The following is a 21,010-nucleotide window of genomic DNA, read 5'->3' on the forward strand; positions in this document are numbered from 1 at the left end:
AAAAAGATCCCAGAGACTCAACAAAAGCTCAGAATATTAAAAGCTGTTAGAGAAAAGAAACAGATCACCTATCAAGAAAATCCTATCAGAATCATGGCAGACTTCTCAACACAAACCATCCAGGTAAGAAGAGCTTGGAGTGAAGTGTTTCAAGTACTGAAAGAAAACAACTTCCAACCCAGGTCGATGTACCCTGCAAAACTATCCTTCAAATTTAATGGAGAAATAAAATATTTTCCTGATAAAGAACAACTGAAGAAATTCATGAGCACCAAACCAATCCTACAAAGAGTACTAAGAGATATTCTAGAAAGAGATAAGACAGAACACAGCTTCAAGAAAACAACAGAATGAAGAAAGGATAAAATAGTTGTGGTATTATTATACAATGGAGTATTGCTCAGCTATTAAGAAAGATAAAGTCGAGGCTTAGTAGGTAAATGGATGCAACTAGAGACCATACTCATAAGTGAAATAAATCTGACCCAGATGTATAAACATCATATTGTCTCCCTGGTGTAGGAACCTGAAAGACTAGTTAAAATTCAAAACGTACAACAGATGATAGGAAAGGGAAAGAAATTGCTCAAAAGAAGGAATGATTGGGATGAGGGAAAGAAGAAAACAGAAAGAAGGAAGGCACTATATATATATCTATATATCTATATATAGATATATAGATATATATGAATAGCTCTATGACTGTGTTACTGATGTCTGATGTTGTATTGAAATGAACAGTTAATGCTTAAAGATTTTTATGTTCTGATTGCCTTGCATGCTTGTGTCTGGTGGTCTGAGCAACTGATCTGAAGGTTACAATATGCAATGGAATTACAATGGTGAACTCCTACCATCTTGTCTAGTGAAACTCTGTATTATGTCTAATGTTTTATTGAAGAATTATTTTCTTATTCTCTTTAATACATTGAGCAATCTTTCATTCTTACATCTGGTAATCCAAGCAATGTAGTTGAGGATAGCTATATGTAATGTAACAATCACTGTTGATTTGCATTATTTTGTCTTAAGATGCTGTATCACTTTGAATGTTCTTGCTTTGATTTATTTATTTTTGTGATATTTGTACTGTTCTATTTCTTTGTTTTTTTATCATTTACTGCTCTCTTTAAAATAAAAGAAAAGAATTCTACATCTCTATAACCATACCTGTATATCATGATAGAGGCAGTAGTCAGCCTGATACACCATGATAGATGATAGATGGGAGGGTGACAGACCACACAGACGAAGAGAGAAAAAAAAGAGAAGATAGCTACTGGAGTCTCTTGAATTTTCTAGCTATGAGAAAAACATTTCTTTTCTGTAGTCCTATTTAATCTTTATCTATAAACATTTGACTTATAAATTTCAAGTGTGTTTTCAAAATTGGAAACCAACTTAAGTTGGATGCTCTTCCTGAACCCCTTTTGCTCCTGTTTTCTTTCTTTTGGAGCTTCTACACTACACTGTATACAATCTGTTTTACATTTTCAGTCTTTTCCCCATGTCTGTCAATTGTCCTTGTTCATTTCATCTGTCTGTACTATAAGCTGAATGATTTCCTCAAGTTTATCTTCTAGTTCACTAATTCTTTATTCAGCTCTATCTAGTTTGCTTTAAAAAATTTTACTGATATTTTAATTTCAACTCTGCCATGTTTTGAAATTATATTTCAAATCATCTTTATTTTTCATCTTTGTTTTTCTTTTAACATGGTTCTACTCACTGTTTTACTTAATATATTAAGTGTGATTTAATCATAGTCTTTAATATTATTTCATTCTCCAAAGATTAAATTTTTACCATATTTTATTGCTTTTATTCCTTCTCACTAGTGACTGTTTTGTAGATATTCATTTACTGAATTGAATTCTGAATTATGTGTGTGAGGATGAGAAACTTCTCAGGAGTTTGTGTTGTCTTTTCTCTGACTGTATATGCTGGTGTGGAATAACGGCCATTTTCATGTCCCTCTGCCAGGATCTCAGGCATTTCCTGCATCCCAGAGCTGTTTTCCACACTAATTCATCATCTTGTTCTCCCAGCATCATGGCTTTGAGAAAACGTCTGGCTCCTATACAATAGCAACTTCAATTAAAACCCACAGGATTTCTTGCTTCATTTTGGTCACAGCCCCTTCTGTTCAATTAAGAAACTTCTTCTCCTTTTGATAGAAATAGACCCTTAGTTCCATTCTTCTCTTGTAGAGACGAGACAGGCCTTCAGCAAGTGCTACTTCAGCATTCTGCCTACCACACGCTGTAGATGGTATCTCCTTGCCCTGTGTGGGTGTTCAGACTTCCACTTCTGATCCTTAGGATTGATATCATGCTTAAGTAAGACAGCATCACCTTCCAGTTTCTCTTTGGCTTTTCATTCCCTTTTCCTTTCTGGCATGTAAGAATTATCCTTTCTTTTAAGGATATTTATGTTTAAATTAACTTTGTATTTTTAGCTTTTATTGATGACTTCTAGATATTTGTAGCAGAAATGAGACTGATTCTACTGAACTGGTTACCTGCCAAGAAATTTCTTGGTATCAAACTGTCACTGAAACAGAAGTAAGGAAAACACTCTTTTTGTCTTTTTGAGACAGGGTCTCACTATGTAGCCCAGGCTGGCCTTGAACTCACAGCACTCAACCTGCATCAGCCTCCCAAGTGCTGGGATTACACGCATTCACCACCATGCCTGGCTCGGGAAAACACCTTATGAAACACATTATCTTCTGTTTTAAAGTTACTTTATGTCTCAGGAAAAACAAAGATTCCAATATTATAATGTTATGTTAAAATTTTTAACTGTATTTTCAAATGTTACTTCAGGTAATTAAAGATAGAACAAAGTTAATGACTTCGTTGAATGTAGAAGCTAAGAAAAAAAGTCTCTTCTAGCCAGAAATGCTTATAAAGTACCAACTACTGTTAATGAGAAATGGAGAATGTGGGCCAACTAAAGCATCTGGCATTATGTAGAATGAGAGTAATTACTGACTTAATTCAGTTTTTAAAACACTCTCAATTGATTCAAAGTAGTTTTTGTCTGTCTCAGGCTTATAAGTTTTTGCAAAGAGAAATATTTTTGGAGCCATTTAAGATCATGCTACGTTTCCTGTGTCTCAACCAATATGTAATATGTCTAGTGCAGCGTAAACCCGGTAGATTTTGCAATTTGCTCACGATCAGGAGTTGATTCCTGTGAACCCAATGAAACATCCAGGTTGTGTTTCTGGTACACTTTCTGATACTCTTCACTTTCCTCACATTGATTATGGATAGGGCAGGTAAGAATATTACTTCACATATTTTTATTATACTTTACAAATACTTGAAATATTTTCTGTATATTTTATAATTTTTGCAGAGCAATAGTTATTACTTTCTTTATGTCCTAAAAGATAAAACCAAATCAATTGCTTTTCCCAATCCCACCCAACACATGAAGAAGCCATAGATTGAAGGTCTCTTAGGATTTCTCTTCATTTACTGAGGTGACAAGCTGACTCAACTAGATGACCCAAAGCACAGATTTTTCATTTGTGACAACACTGCCATCTTTTTTGTGAGGGTAAGCAGAATTCCTTGGGTCTTGGCTAATTTTCTCTCATTGCTGAGACAAAATTCCTGGCGCCCAGAATTAAGGAAGGAGAGATTTGAGTTTGTGGAGGTTTCAGTCCATAACTGGCTGGCTCCAATGCAAAGTGGTGCATGGCAGATGGCAACAGTTCATGGAGGTGGAAAACAGCAAAAGCAGCCAGCGCAAAAAGGGAGAAACCACAGCAGCAGCAAGCCTCTTTCCCTCCCTTATACTGTATGCATACTGCCTGCCCCAAGTCGGATGTACCACTCACATCCCTAATCCCATTGGACCATGACTGCATGAGGCTTTGGGGGGACATCTAGGCACAAACCATAACATTTCAGTAGTCATAAAACTGGATGTCAAACTTCCTTGGTAATTTTAACATAAGGAACAGATTGAGTATCCAGGAGAGATCACCCACAACCATTTAAAAATGTATTTCCTGAGTGAAAGAAACTCCTGAGTTACACCTTCACCTCCTATGTACCTTATGTAATTTAAAGCCAACTCTGTGTTTCCTTGTAGAATATAGTTTTCATGCAAATTTCATACTACTATGAAAGGAAATGGAATAAATTGCTACCTACGGGCAGACAAGTTTTCCACCTGTACTTAGAGAATCTTTGTTTTCTGTTTTCCTAACAAGCACTACTCATAATTGGAGGACAAAGCAGATCCTTTAAATATGGCATCCGGGTGTGCACACACAGCTAGCATGTAGGCACTCTGTTAAGTGTTTGACATGCATCAAATCCTTCCATCTTCTCAGATACTGGTGAGATGCTTAATTATTCTAGTTTTATAGATTAGAAATATGAGACAAGGAAAGATTATAAAAGGCTCCCCAGTGCATGTGAAACCCTGTGATCTAACAACAGAACCTTCACAATGATACTCACATGTGCTGTTCTGTATTGTTTCTCTGTTGTCCTTCTATGGTATAAACAAAGTAAGTAAACCCCACAACAAGCACTGACAACGTTGAGTTTTGCATAGTAGCTATGCACTTCACTCCATCACCCAGAGATGTTCATGGCTCAGTCCTTAGAATTTGTGACTATGTTACATTGCATGGTAAAAAGATTCAGAGATGTGATTAAGTAAAGTATATGAAGATGGAAAGATAGTTGCAGATTGTTGGGGACAAAGGTCTTCAAGAATGGAAAAGGGAAGGAGAATAGTGAGATGGATGGGGCTATAAGCCAAAGAGTGCAGGTGGCCTGTAGAAGTTGCAAAGGCAAAGAAATGGATGCTCCCCCAAGGATTTTGGAAGGGGAAGCAGCCCTAATATCCCAGTGAGACCCATTTTAGATTTCTGACCTCCAGAGCTGTAACATTATAAATCCAAGTCATCCTAAGACATCTAGATTATGGCAATTCATTACAGCAGTCACAACCAACTAATGTGTGACTAAAAGCCAAAACTTTGAAATAATACAGATTCAGGTTAAAATACGCATTCGCTACTTGCAAATTGTATATCCTTGGGAAAGTGAACATCACTTCATAAGATGACAAGCTAGAAAGTGTGAAACTGCCCATGGCATATAGAAAAGATCTGCCCCAAACTATTCTGCTTTTCAGCATGAAGAATTCCTTAAAAAAATCTCATGTTACGTTCTCATCTTACAAAATGAGAGAAGATGTACACCACAAAACACTTCTCTTTGTGCAACTAACACCAACCAAGTTTGAAGAAATATTATTGATATTGGGTTAAAGCTATCACAGCCATAAAATCTTAAAGGTTGATAAGAAAATACAATATCTATTTGGGGAACTTCTTGAAGTGAATATCTCATTTTGAGGCAAGAAAATTCTAACTGCAAAGATGAACTGTAAAATTCCTGGGTGCTGAGATAAAATAGAAAACTGCATCAAGGGTATTATTTTTCAGCTGTTCCTCTGTTACTGAGAGGAGGTATCAGCAAGTGTTCCTAAGGGAAGGTAGCAAATAGTGTGCCAAGTCCTGTGTTTCAGTGATGTCTTGGCTTAAAGTTTAACTTTGAAATTTTGGCATTCACCACGTTGTCTTTTACTCTCAGAAGTTCACAAGACCCATAGTCCCATTTACAGAGTCCTTGTACTGCCAGGGATCTCACAAAGGGATCCTGCTTCTACCACTTGACATGTACTGATGCCTCTTGGAGGGACCCTGGGCGTAACTGAGAATTGTCCCAGACAAATGGACACAGCATCCATTCTACATTGGTACCATGGGTTGGGTTTGGAATCAGAGTGTCCCCTAAATGTTTACATGTTGAGAACTCAGTCCCAAGTGTGGTGATGTGAGACCTGATAGAACCTGTAAGTGACAGGGCCTAGTCATAGGTCCTTAGGTCGATGAACACCACCCTGGAAAGAGAGTGCTGTTTCCCTGTAGCAAGTACATAGGAAAGCCAGTGGCTATAAAAGATTAATCCTCTCTCTGGCTTCTCCTCTGAGCTGGGGTCTCTCTTCCCACAAGAATCCCCACCACTGTTATCTGTTAGATGTGGTGCTGCCAAACGGCCCCCAATTATGAGCCTCCAAACTGTAAGCTAAATAGATCTTTTCTTACAAAATTTGTCTACTTCTGGTACTTAGTTTTAGCAATGAAAAACTAACTTAATAGCTACTTCATGTGTTATAAATATGCACCCAAGTTGAAAGCCTGAAACAAGAAAGAAAAAGTACTTCTTGTAGATGTATCTGTAGTAGGTCTATCTATTTACAAACTACCCTAAGGCAGATTTACTAAAGTACAAATGACAGTAACGTTTTAGAGTTCTAACCACCAAAGCTCCAAAATTCTGTTTGTACAGAGGCTTCACGCCCTCCCCTGACTTTGTGGACACTTTTCCAGATGCTGGGAAAGGCATCATTGAAAACATCTTTCCTGAGACAGCACAAATTCTGCATAATCGCACTAGTCACTCACACCCTAGAGATTAGCAAATGCAGGAAAGGTAATTTATGAACACAGTTCTCTCCCTCCAAATATGGGCTTATAGCAGTGACATTATAAGTGTCTGTGAAATGTATAAATCGAGGCCTTCAATGAGGACAGAGAAGCCTACTCACTGCATAAGGAAATGAACCAAAATAGATATGCTTAATTAAATACATCAGAAAATAGGAATTTAAAAAGCTATCAGAGAAATAAAACAAAGACTGTAAAGTGTAGATTTAATTCAAAAAGAAAAAAGAAAATTGTGGAAGAAAGCATGTGAAAGGTGAAAATAATACATTATTTTCCAAAAGAAGACAATGCTAAAGGGTAAATGAATCATGCAAGACAGAAGGGGAAACACTGAGGATACATTAGAAAACAGACAAAAAATGGCATTTCTTTCTTGGTCACTCTCGCCCTGCATGTCTCTCTCTCTCCCTTCACTCTGTCTCTCACTCTTCATTTTAGCAGGGAAAAAAGATCTTCAGAAAACTTTTAACAAACCTATCAGTATTTAATGAGTCCCACACTTAAAGCTTCAATTTACTTTCAGAGCACTTAACCTGCCACCCTTTAATCCACTGCATAATGTCACCAAGTAATGGAATTGTCACAGGACAGTTCTATAGCTACCCACTGCTTCTTTCTTGGTTTTCTAAGGGCAGATGACTGGAGATTGTAGCTAATTTATGGCTACCTGCACTTCTCTTGCTCCAGGTACTGACACTAATGGATCTCTGAGAAATAAATGGTCTCTCTATATTGGCAGTAAGCAGGACTACTGCCAGGGAAAGCTGTTTCAGTGGACCACCTACAGCTTTCAGAGAAAGGGGAGAGGCTGGTTGGCAGAATTTGACTAGGGTTCATTCAGATATGCTTTATGATCAGGACGGCAAGGCTGAAGATTTTAAACCTTTCCAAGCACCAAGACAAGGCGCCTGACTGGCCGGACCGTGGCAGGTGCTGCGTGGGATCCAGGACAGAGCAGCACAGGGTCCAGAAGACTGCCTGGCCAGGGGCAAAAGGGATTGTTTGGCCTGGCCCCCAAAGTGACTGCCTGCGAGCCACTGGCTATAAGGAAACTCAAATCTGGACTAAACAATTTATTAAGGAACTGTTTATCTACTCGTCAAGATAGTCCAAAATAAGATAGAACTCCTAATTCCACTAAAAATATTTTAGTCACTTCTCACCTGCTGCCTGCGAACCTACATGTTGCCCTTTATTTTTAAGTATTTTGATGAATGTTTCCCCGACTCTTGCCCCGTGGTGCTCTGTACACACCCATCATGTATGAATGCACATATATTCAGTTTGATATTCATGTTCTCACTCTTATCTGGGTGCTGCAAAAAGTCAGTCTCAGTGTCATACAGTGACAATGACAGCCTGGGAAGGGCAGGAGAAGAAGGATGAAGGGAGGATGGACAATGGGTATCAGAGCAGAGTCAGAGAGGGGGAATGAAGCTCCAGGGCTCCACAGCGCGGTGGGAAGGACACAGCTCATAATAAACTATCACAGATCTTTCCAAGGACTGCAGGAGAGGAGCTCAAAGGTTTCAATTAAAGGCATAATATGCAAATGACCCTTATTGTCTAGTATACCTTGCATAGAGGTGTACTGAAATATCATACTGTGGTCCATAAATATATGCAATTATTACATGTAAATAAAAATCTAAAACTCAAGATGGTAAAATGAATTTAGGATCATAAATAAAAAGTTGAGAACATCTTTTGATCTGCTGCTGTCCTGGGACTGTCTACAGGGCACTATTCCTAGTCAGCAAGACTCTGAACTGAGAAAAATGAGCTTGCCCACCAAAAATTCGGATCTTCAGTTGCTCAACTAGAAATGGGTATCAAATCAATTCCAGTGTTTTCATTTGTTAGTATTCATGTCCGAAAAAAATTATACTGTTAAGGGTTTTTTGTAGTTGTTATTTGAGTTTCTTGTTCCCTACTTTGAGAAGTGTTTTTTTGTTTTGTTTTGCTTTTTTTTTTTTTGGTTTTTCTCCCGTACCGGGAACCGAACTCATGACCTTGCGCTTGCCAGGCAGGCGCTTTTGCCACTGAGCTAAATCCCCAGCCCCCTGAGAATTGTTTTTAATACCAATTATTTACACGGTCAAGGCTTTAGTCAAAGGCCACAGATATTAAGAGACCTCAGAAACAATTGCAAAATTAAAAGTTTATGAAATCCATTCATTAATCTTTCTGCTTGTTTAACAAATATTTATAAGGAACCAAGGTTAAAGGACATGCATGGGAGAAAGTTTAAGATGATGATATTTCCCTCCTGAAGGGTTATACTTTATCAAAGAAGTTAAGCACACAAATAGTTGTAACGACTATATTTTAATACAAACATGTAGCAAAATGGCAGAATTCCTGAGGAAAAATTAGCCTTAAGTCCAGAAGACAGAAAAGGTTAAGTAGGAACAGGACAAAAATGTTTTCCAGGTAGAGGGAATGGCTTTCACCAAAGCATACAGTCCAAGAAGAAAGTTACATTCTCAGAACAAAGGGAAAAGTGAACCTGAGCATAATTAAACCAAAGACACCTTAAATTTTATTTGGAAAGGACAGAAATATGGGTGAATATTTAGATTAGGACTGCGGTCTTGGGGGATTAGTTCTAAACCACATTGTTTTTCATCATCTAATTAGAAAGAGAAACTCCTGTGATGTTTTCAAGGGAGAAGTGACATGTCTGATCTATATGTTGCTATAAATCCAATGCCATGTGACAGAAACGCATTGCAGTGGGACACGCACAGCTGATGTGAACACGCCGGTGTCAGCAGGAAAAAGCCACAAGTATGGGCTAAAGTCAGATAAAAGTGTTTATTTGAACAACTGCACTGATACAGAACATACAGGCTAGAAAAACATTTAATTTAGAGTGACTGCTAGATTCTGTGTCTGACTCTGGTGTCATTAGAAGATCTGCCTTTCCATTATAAACAATGACGAAAAAGGACAAAGACAGGAGCCTGTGGTTTTCAAGGACTGATTAAGAGAAAGCAGAGACTGAAGAGCCGGAACCAAAGAAAGCAAGTGACCGTGGCACTGCTTTCTGTCTGGGGGACAGAAAACAACATTGTGCAAGGTGCTGAGATCCCAGCACAGTGAACGGCTGCTGCCTCTGCCCTCTGGACTCTGTCACCAGAGGCAGGACCTGTGGTAGAAGAGGACAGACACCTGTTCCCTGTGGGGAGGGGAGGGGCTGACCTGGCCAGCACTTAACTTGCAGCAACCACCAAGACTCAAGACTCTCAAGAGCAGCTGCTGTCAGAGTTGAATCAGACCGGGAAGACCCTTTAACACCTCAGTAACTCCCCAGGCTGACGTCCAAGGGCCAGCACGCCAAGTCTTAAGGTGAGTTCTATCCCTATAAGACCTAAACAAATATTTGAGCCCTTAAGCTGGTATTTTCAGAGACTCCTTCCAATGCCTGTAAGCTACCACTAAAGTCGCTTTTTCTTTTAAGAGAAACTTACAATGTGATGAGAAGTGAACTCTGCTAGCTAAACCATCCTTAACCAACCTTTGTGGTGACCTAGAAGCAACTTTGCTCATACTATTAAAATTCTCCACTCAGGGGTTTTTGATTTGCTATTTTTTGAACATTAGGTGTATAAAGTGGTATGGTATCAAACCGAGCAAGCTTAAGAAGGTGCCACTCTGCCGGGTGTGGTGGCGCACGCCTGTAATCCCAGAACTCAGGAGGCTGAGGCAGGAGGATCATTGCAAGTTCGAGACCAGCCTGGGCTAAAAAGTGAGCTCAAGGCCAGCCTGAACTGCATAGTGAGACCCTGTCTCAAAAAGACAAAAAAAAAAAAAAAAAAAAACAAAAAGGTGACATTCTGCCTGTCATCGGGAGTCTCTCCTGCCTAAACAGGTATGAATTTCCCCAGTGACAACACCTTGTTTTGTCAGCAGCTTAGACACTGCTTTTGGACCTGATTCCTAGTGTGCTCCTCAGTTGCTGCAAGGAATAAACCTCTCTATGCTCTTTTCTCCCTAGGTTGTGCTTATCAATTTTGGACTGATCAAGAGGTAAAATCACTGTGCTCAGTTACAAAACACAGTTGAAAAAGTTTAAAACCAAGATCTTTGTAAGAGGGAAGGACAAGACACTGGAGGGAGGGCAGAGGAAGAGGAGAAGGCAGTGAAAAACAGAATTAAGAGGCTGGGTGCACATCTGTAATCCCAGCACTCAGGAGGCTGAGGCAGGAGGATCATTGCGAGTTCGAGACCAGCCTGGGCCACAAAGTGAGCTCAAGGCCAGCCTGAACTGCACAGCGAGACCCTGTCTCAAGAAGACAAAAACAAAAAACAAAACAAAACAAAAAAAAACCCAAAACAAACAAAAGCCAGAATTAAGATGTTACGCACATGTACCAACTTCCCATGAGGAATGTAAGCAATATGGATGCAAACACGTGCCAATAAAAACTAAAATTAAAATAATATTGTTACCAATTGTTCCCTCTTGGCTCTTGTCATTAGGACAAGAAGAATGAGGCAGACAGGACAGCAGTAGGGAACAACCAAGCATAGTTTATTAGAAAGTAAAAGTAAAAGAGGGGCCCCAAGGGAGGTCACTGGGGCAGCACCCAAGTTCTGGACTTTGTATGCATTTTGTGGGGTTACATTGGTGGGCACATGAGCAGAGATGGTGAAATAGGGAGAATGCCACTTTTAACTCAGGCTTCTGACACCAGGAGGAGCAGACTGCCCCTGCCCCCCAGCTTCCCACAGCCTGTCTCGGTTTACTCAGGCCCTTGTCCTTTCAAACTGGGTTGTCCTTTTCAGTCTGCCATCAGAAGAATGCTTGCCATCAGAAGAACTCCGTTTCCTTAGTCTCCGGCTTCCGGGGGCTCTTTCCCTTCGTGTTCATATTTTCCCAGGGTTTATTTTCAGTTTACTCAGGTGCCTACCCTGTCTACTGCTTGTCTATCTCTTGGCCTTAATAATAATATTAATGCCACAAAGCCTCCGCCAAGATCTGCATGGGAATCAGAGTGCAGAGGTTGGAAACGCCATATCAACAAAGCTTAGGTGAGCCGCAGGGCTTTGCACCGTTCCACTCAAAGCGTAAAGCAAAGCCAGTGCCGCTGTCAGGTGGAATCACAGCAGCTGGTATGCACTCAGAAACTACAAAACACACAAAGAAGCTAAAAATGGGATCCACACTTAAGAAAACAAGTAGCAAGTAGTAATTAACCCTGAAATGTTGTCTGTAAAGTTTAATTTATCAGAAAAGCACATTACAACAGCTATTATCCATGTATTCAGAAAATTAAAGGAGATGCACTCTTACTGAGCTCATATTTAGAAAACTCTCAGAAGAGAATTGGGAATCATAAAAGAGATGTAAATTCAAGAACTAGTAAGACGACTGTGAAAATGAAAACTTGATGTGCATAACAGGAGATCGAAGATGACAGCAGAAAGAGCCCATGAGCTTGAAAGATCAATAGAGAATTTCCAACTTGAAGAACAGACAGGAGAGAAGATACAGTGAAAATAAATTCTTCTACATTGCAGTGGGAGTGAATAATATTAAGAACCACTTTTGGTAACAATTTGGCAGTTTCTTACAAAGTTAAACATCGAGTTACCAAGTTACCAGGAAATTATACTCTTAGGCATTTATTCAAGAGAAATAGAAACACAGATCCTCAATGAAGATATTGCAGATGGGTGTTCTTGGGAAGATGAAAACTGGGAACAAATGGCCATCCCAGGTGAATGAATGAGCAAAAATTTGTATCTACAAGCAATGTTTCTCACAATCAACAAAACAATATATGGTCTACTGGTATACCTCACAGCAAGGATTAACTTTTTAAAACACACTGAACAAAATAACCCAAGCCTAAGAGCACAGACAACATGATTCAATTCATGTGAAGTTCTGGAACAAAGAAAATTAATCTACAATAACATGAAGCTCATCTGTGGTTGCTAGGAATGGTCTAGGGGGAAAGATCGCCTGTGAGGATGGGAAGGTGACTCTGGAGCAATAAAGATGTTCTTTGTCTTCACAGAGGTGATGTCCATACAGATATAAGTACTGTTTAAAGCCATCAATGGCACACTTAACCTACAAGCATTGTACTGTGCTACTTTTACCAAATAACTCCAGTTAAAATGTTTATTTCAATTTATTCAATTTTAGTGATACTAAGAAAAATGCATTAAACTTCAATCAGAGGTATACGTTTTGGCAAAACAAAGTTTAAGTTTGAAACTAAGTTTGTGTTTTGTGAGTATATTTTTTCTTCTCTTTAATGGTTTGATCAATCTGGCATTCTTACGTCTGGTAATGTGAGCAAGGTCGTTGAAGATAACAATATGTAATATAACAACCACTGTTAATTCCTATCATTTTGTCCTGAAACCCCATATCATTTGTATTGTTTTTGCTTTGTTTTATTTTTTGTCTATGTTGTTGTTATTTTGCTATTGTTCTTTTTTATTATTCTCTTTAAAATAAAAAATGTTTTCTATAAAGCATTTGTTGAAATTTGATACTTTTTAGAACTATCAACAACTGCATAACAGTGTTTTCATTTTTGTAAGTGTTAACATTTGATAGCATTTTGGTAGGTATTTCTTCCGTTGAATTATTACAATTATAAAATAGCATAATACCAAACTATTTTTAAAGGTGTGGGGAGAAATAGAATCTTGGGAAAGGACATATATGAATATTAAAGAAAGTATGCATCTTTTGTTTCCAAAATTATATGCAAAACATCTATGCTATGTAAAACTAAGTCATAGATGATGTATATTGTAATACTATACTAAAGCTCACCACTATAAAATCCACACAATCGGCATTGAATGTCATCCTTTAAAATGTCCAAGTAATTATTTTGCATTCTGTTTTTGCTAAACAAGTGCCTTCTAAGAAGTAAAGCTTTGGGCATAACTGACAGGCTGATTTTTCTTTGTTTGTTTGTTTTTTGGCTTTTCTCCGGTACCGGGAACCGAACTCACGACCTTGCACTTGCCAGGCAGGCACTTTGCCGCTGAGCTAAATCCCCAGACCCTGACAGGCTGATTTTTAATTGGCCTCTTGTCACTTTCCTTTTGCTCTGTACTGTGTCCCCCATATTGCTGGGCTACACAGTTGACTGAGTTTTGATTGGTGTGTGTGTGTACGCATTTTAATTTGTTTTGAAATTGAAGTGAAGGTAATGAAAGAATCAAATACATATGTAGTTTTCTCCGTTGTAGCTGGTCATTCATTGGTATACAAAGTTATGGTACATTAGAGTTAATCAGAGTCATTAAATATTAGTTGAAAAATAAATTGCTATGGGTAGGTGTAAAAATGCAGTTTTTATCTAAGAAAACTCTCTTGAACAGGGGCTTAAAATGGAAAACAGTTTTTTTTTTTTTTTTTGGTTTTGGTTTTTCTCCAGTACCAGGGGAAAACAGTTTTCAAATAAACAATCTTAAGGGACTAAGAGCATCAGCCTCATACAAGCAGGTCACACTTCCGCTAATGAAATATCTGTCATCTCGTGAGTCCTTACTGCACGCTGGCCCCAGGCTGAGCTCTAGGGATTCAAAGATAAATTAGACACGTTACCTGTCACCAAGGAGGATATAACTTGTCATTCACTTAGTGTGTTCTCTAGAAAGGCAGAAAGATGATGGAATGAAATGACCAGGAGGAATGGGAAGGCTCTACAAGTGGCAGTTGGAATTACAAAATATAACTTGGTATCATTGTAGAATATGGTACACTGATAAATTTTAGAATATATATGGTACTCCAGATTGTTGTGCTAGCCATGGACGATTGTTGGTGAATTTGGAACTGTGAGAGAGCCTTCCTCATGAGGCTCAGCTACCTTTACTCAACCCAGTACCTTCTGTGACTTACAGAGCAAAATTACCCCCTCCAAATGGGCCAGAAAACAGGGTTTCCTTGACTAAGACCAGATGGTAGTTTCCAGTGTGGGACCTCTTTGTGTCCCAGAGAGAAGCCTTCTGAAGGTATCTGAAGCATCTATTTCCTGCGGCAAGAGAGGAGGAAGGATGCTAACTCAGGATGGATGTGGAACCAGAAGCACAACAAGGTCCACAACGGGCTTCTAGGAAGTCCTCTGAAAATATACTTAGGGGTATGTGTGTGTGTGTGTGTGTGTGTGTGTGTGTGTGTGTGTGTTGTTTTATGCTGTATTTTTTAAAAGAAAGTTCATAACTTCTATGAGATTTGTGAGATGGTTGTGAATAAAATCATTAAAAATCACGGTTCGACAGCTACCAAACGAAGTTGCACTGGGTGAGACCGATGCAATAAGCTCTCAGCAGAGGCGCAGGTCAAAGTCTCTGCTGATGAACAGTTCTGAAAGGAGAACATGAACAGGAGCGTGCAGAAGCTCCTCAGAGAAGACTAGAACCGGGAACCCTGAGGAAGCAAAGCCATGCCCGTAGGGGAAAGCCATAGGGAGACAGATTATGGCAGAAACTATTGAGAAGAAAGCCTCATGGAGTTTGAACTTTTGGAAGCCTATGAGGGAAGAAATTAAGGGTTTGCTACATGTTCATTTTTAATATTATTGAATGAAGCAGTTATAAGATAGGACATACTGAATATAAGGGACTTAACTGGTGAATTGTAGCCTACTCTTTTTTAAAGTTGACACCGCTACGCATGCCTATGATAACAGGTGACAGGTAAACTTGCACTCACTCGCAACCAATACTAACCCCCACACAAAAAAATACATATTCCATTTTCAAAAAGAGGATTTGAAAGTAGCTTTAAAAACAGCCATTTTCTGAGAATGTATGTTCACTACTCAATGGATAATTAATCTTCACATTCTGCTCATTATAATATGTTTTGGAAAGAATAAAAAGAAATAGCCACTATGGTTCTTGACAGCAAGAATAATCCCATTAAAAGATAATTATTCAGTTTCACATGGTCTTTGAGTAAAGCGAGCTCCTTAAGAAACAAAACACTTTTGATTAAAAACAACAACAACAAGAAAACTTCCCTGAGCTGTTGGCACTAAGAAATGTGTGCATTTCACCAAAGGCTGTGAGTCTTTGGATACAGGAGGGGTAAACTGAGGAGAACGGAGGTCACACTGTTCCCACCTGCCTCTTCCAGCTCCCCTGCACTGCCACATAACTTAAGAATCAGGGTTCTCTTTCCAGTTTTAATTAAGAAAAATGTGTCTTTTCCTGACAAGTCTTAATATCACTGAAGTGGGATGAGTCTGCCTCTAATTCTACAATTTGACGCCTTTGTGCGAAGACCTGCAGCTTTTGCTTCCCTTGCTTTCACACCACCCCTACCCTGTCAGCTTTAAATCTCAAATCACCTCTGCCATCATCCTTACAGGTAACACTCTTTCACAGATAATCAGCACTTCCCCTTAGGACTGCAGCTATAGTCTGAATGCGTGTCTCCAAAGTTGAGTTGAAACTTAATCCCCAGTGTGATGGATGGTAGGAGCTGACTAACAGGATCAGAACGTTGTGAAAGAGTCTTCGTCCAGCATGTGTTCCTTTTGCCTTTGGATCCCATCGACTACGGGAGTGTGCAGTGTTCAAGGTGCATCTTGGAAAGAGACAGAAGTTCCTACTAGACCCCAAACACACCAGGGCAATGGTCAACTCCAGACCTCCAGAAGTGTGAGAGAAATAAATGTCGGTCCTTTATAACTGACCCAGTCTCAAGTATTTCTGTAACACAGCACCACTGGACTGACACATACCACCTTCTCAGACAAATGCTTCCTGCAGTTGGTGGCCCCAAGCCCCATGCCATTAGCTCCCGCTAGAAGGCCAGGGTCTAGCAAGCCTCACTGGAGTGAGATGAAGGACAATGACATGGCCATACCGTGTGCCTTTCCTGTGACAGGTCAGTGCTACTGTGACAGACTCATTTCATCGTTGAAAGAAAAGTCTTAGCACAGACTTGCATGTATTGTTGTTCTGCCTTTTATAAAACCTCAGAGAGCCACTCTGGAGGTCCTAGCAGAGGATGAGAAGAAAATCAGATCTTACTTCTGGGATAGAAACTGACAGAAGCCTTCAACATTAACTGAAGTGGGAAATCATTTGCCTTGTGGATGTAATGACACAAATCAGTGCAAGTATTCCTGGAACAGGAAGGCATTATGAGCTGTGCAAAATAATTTATTAAGAAAAGAGTATCTTTTAAAATATTACTTCAGTCTATCACTTTGGTAGTAATGACCTGAAGAATTCTATAATCTTAAAAATAAACCAACACAGGAATCATTTAATGAAACAACTTCATCTTACTGAGGAGATAAGAAAACTTGTTTAAATAATCCATGATCATGTAAGACAGTTTTCCTGACCAGGTAAAAAGGATCAAGCCTCTGACACAGGGAGGAGTCTTGCTGTTATCACATATTACCTGAAGGGTTTTCTCTTAATTTTATAATATCAAATACAACCCTTCCATTTATCCTAAAGGTATTTTATTCTCACAAAGCTTGTACACTTGGCCATCTTTGTCCAGCTATTTTAAAGAACTTTTTCCTCCACAGAAATGTGCACTGACTGACCCTCTCCTCTCCCAGAACCCTGACGAGTGAGGACCGATTCCTACTTCTTGTCACAGCTGTACTTGGGATTTTAATTATGTTATTTAATTATATATTATGTAAAATGGTGATCTATTGGTGAAAAAGAGAAGAGGACTTTTCCTGTGAAAACTAAATTCACTGTTTGAAGAAGATTAGTCATGACAAGGGTCAAAAATTGCAGTAAATGGCTGGCATGTTATTTAACTGTCATCCATTAAGGATTTGTATAAACATATAGAAAAAGACCTAAGGGGCTGGGGATTTAGCTCAGTGGCACAGCGCCTGCCTGGCAAGTGCAAGGTTGTGAGTTCGATTCCCAGTACCGGAAAAAAAAACAAAAAAAGAAAAAGATCTATCTTCATACCATTGCCTAGATAGAAAATTCCTATTGCTCTATCGGAACAACCCTGTAATCATGAAAAGAATTAGCAGGGGTATAGTTCATGCTAACGGCTCCCCCAAAGTCAAACCAGCAAATCAATGACCAAAGAAGCAATAAGGAAGAAAGAAAACACATTTTACACACATCGTAAGCTACATGTACTCTCAAAAGTATGCAGTTAAACTCTGTAAAATGTGCCCACATGTTATTTTTATGATTCCTGGACTTATCCAATTTTTCTTCAATCTGTACTAATGACACAGAACAGAAAGTTTTCAATGCTTTCTGTATTGAAAATTCTGTACTGAAACTTCTGTATTTTGTTGCTTCATTGATGCATACTCTCCCCATTTCCAAAGCTGAAGTTATCTAAAAACAAACTCGTAAAGTGTGCTTCTAAATTAATACAAAAGGAAAAATATAGCAGGATAGAGTTTAAAATACTACGTAAATTAGGATATTTAAAGTCATGCCATTTTCATCAGCATAATCTGTGCCTGAGACACTGCAGTTTACTGATTGGCAGGTCAAGACTGTAAAAACCATTCCAATGTATTTATTTTGTACTCATAGTTGAGTAAGTCTATAGTGGATATTTCACAAATGTGCTGTGAATCAAAGGGTAGACTTGGGGGCTTGGAACAGCCTCAAGGAAAAGCAGCCCAGCTCATCCTCCTGAGCCCCCACAATCGATTAATGTTGGTCCGTGCTAATCTCCTCCACAGGGCTGAGCAGTCCCCTGGTTTAAACATTGCCTGAGGCAAGGATAACATCTCCCAGATGCAAAGGATCTCGGTGCTAAGATCCTCAAATATCTGAAAAGACCAAACAGAAATGCAGCTGTGTGCGTCAATCCTCAGTGCATCAGGCTGTTGTTCATCTGAAGGGCCAGTGACTCCTCACACAGGACACTGAGAGGACAGGTCCAGCCCATGGTGGAGCCTGCTCTGTTCCACATTAGACGACAGAGTGTAGGAGGACATTGGGACATAGAATTTTCAGGAAGAAACACTACTAGTACTGTGTAATTTGCAGGGGATTTGCAAATTAACTACCAGTATAAGTTAAATAAAATAAATGAGCTATGCCCCAGTTTTATTCAATTTAGATAATCTGCCCACACCACACATTTAAAATTCTCATAAGATTTCATCACTGCCACAGTGTGTATCCAAGCCATGTTCGTACTCCACCTAGATGACCCATGAGTTCCTCCATCCTAGCCTCTCCCTAGTAGAGTGCATAGTTTTCCAGGACTGCTCCCAAACATGAGCTCAGTGAGCACTCCACCTCTAAGCTATACCCCCAGCACTTTTAAAAACTTTATTTTGGGGCGTGATCTTGCTAAACTGCCCAGGCTGGCCATGAACCTGAAATCTTCCTGGCTCGGCTTCTGGAGGCTTGTGCCACTATGTCTGGCTAAAAGCTGTCTTTTATCAGTAGCTTGCTGTGAGACTTCCACATACTTTCCGTGTCCCAGCTTCCTGCTGCCAGAGTTTAACTCCCACCTCCCTTCAGCGCTTTCCCCAGTGATCACAGCCTGCTGCACCCTCTGCGTGCCGCCAGGCTCTTTTCTGCCTGCACATGGTGGCCTTCATGTTGGGTTCTACCACCTCACAAGGGCTGGACCTCAGCAGATGAGCAATATAATGAGCTTAATAACCACAGAACATTAGAACTCAGCATCTACAGCAAACACTTATTGACTGTCTTTGACGCAGCAGGGACTGGGCAAGGAATCTGCTGCAGTTTAGGTAACCTAATACTTAAAAGAGAAACTGCCTTCTCATTTTATTCTGAGATTCAAAACTATGCAGATATTTCTCATAAGCTCTCACTACTAACAAGTGGTAAAACAGAGACTTAAACCAGGTCTCTCTGAATCTAAACTCAAAGTCCTTTCCTGTAGAAATGTGTAAATTCAACTTGCATGATGTTCTGATTTGTTTTAATATGTTTTTCAGTTTCATATTCCACATATATTCATATCGACTGTTTTATTGCAGTAGCATAAAACAACTGGCTTATTATTTGCAAACAATTTTAAATATCTCTGAAAGATTTCATATTAATAGATCTTAATTTGCAAGTAAATATTTTAGTCTAGATTTGACCTACTGTAGCAAAATCTTAATGAAACGTTTCCTATACTTAGGACAAAGAGCTGTGAATGTGAGGAATGGTTAAAGCTGTTTTCTGGAAGGGTTTTGTTTGGGCTTGTAACTTCAAAGAAAATTTGAATCTCACATTTAGAAAAATATAATGCTGCTACCAAAAGGCATTATAAATGGGATGAAAAGCCTCAACTTATATCTGTTGATATATTTAGAACTATTTGTTCTTTTAACCAAAAAAAAAAAAAAAATTGTTTACATTTCCTCTGCTTGGCTCTCTGACTAACTAGGACTATATGATAGCAGTTTTCTTTATCACCTTACCTCAGATTTGATGGCCTTGCTTGGATTTCTGCAGAAGAAAAATGAATCAGGTATGCCTAGGTCTCCTCTTCTAATTAAAATGTACTCCCTGCTAACAGAAGGCAGAAATGTTTGCACTTCTGAAAGCAGTGGAGAGACAACCGAGCATAACCTAGGATTTCAGTTCGGGGAGAACCCTTTCTTTCATGTTAAACTTCTCCACAAATAACAGCTCTTCAAGGTTCCTCAATGACTTCTCCAGGAAACCAACTTCCACCCCCACAAAATGCGCTTTAGCTCTTTCACCTTTTCCAAGACGTGTTCGGATCAGGGGTAACATTTCCATACTTACTTTTTCAGTTTTTGTCTAATCCTTAAATCTTTAATTTCATTTTGAAGATCCTCAAAGCTCTCAGCGGAAGTTAGATTGCAGAAAACTCTGAAGTCCACGTAGGGCGGGATCCCGTGGTCTCGGCCCCTCTGAATGCTGGTGGCAGCGAAATCCACGACCACCGCGCGAGCGCTGGAGAACCACTGGTCGGTCAGCTCCAGGCTGGGGAGCGGGGAGGGTACCCGCAAATCAGCAGCCACGCCGAAGAGCCCTCGCAGTAGTGGATCGATCCCACCCTCCTTGATTATTCTGGACGGTGAAAAGAAAGCTTTGTGGAGTGGGAGGTGGCCTTCGGGAATTTCGCCGAAGGTGTCGTTCAGTCGATAAAGAACGGGGTTGAGCAGCGCGTGCTCAAACTGAAGAAAGGCGGCCGTGGCAAAGGAGTTGGTGATGCCTGCGTTCACGCCCGGGTCGTAGCCCAGGTACTCCCCCAGCATCTCCACGCCGGGCGGCCCCAGGACCTTGGGCAGCCAGTGGCTGTAGGTGATGTGCTGCAGCTCTGCGCCCACGATCTTCCTGGCCTCCTGGTAGAGGGTGTCTCCGTCCCAGTGCGGGTTCAGCGCGGACAGCTCCGCGGCCAGCCGGTTGTGCTCCCGGAACCACAGGGTGTGCAAGGCCGTCAGGGCCGGGTGCAGGTTGGCGCGCGCGTCCCCGGCCAGGAAGCAGGGCCCGCGGCACGCGGAGGCCGGGCCCGCGGAG

General features: G+C 40.0%; 1 protein-coding gene across 1 annotated transcript in view; it reads right to left on the minus strand.

Moving 5' to 3' along the window:
- Positions 1 to 21,010, minus strand: part of Pxdnl (peroxidasin-like) — a 449,058-nt gene that overhangs the window by 62,906 nt on the left and 365,142 nt on the right. The window contains exon 18 of the mRNA XM_013520015.1: positions 20,273 to 21,010. Coding sequence (XP_013375469.1) covers positions 20,273 to 21,010 — 738 coding nt within the window. The remainder of the gene's footprint in view (positions 1 to 20,272) is intronic.

The sequence above is a fragment of the Chinchilla lanigera genome, unplaced genomic scaffold, assembly GCF_000276665.1.
Source record: "Chinchilla lanigera isolate Chin_1 unplaced genomic scaffold, ChiLan1.0 scaffold00053, whole genome shotgun sequence".
Taxonomy (NCBI): domain Eukaryota; kingdom Metazoa; phylum Chordata; class Mammalia; order Rodentia; family Chinchillidae; genus Chinchilla; species Chinchilla lanigera.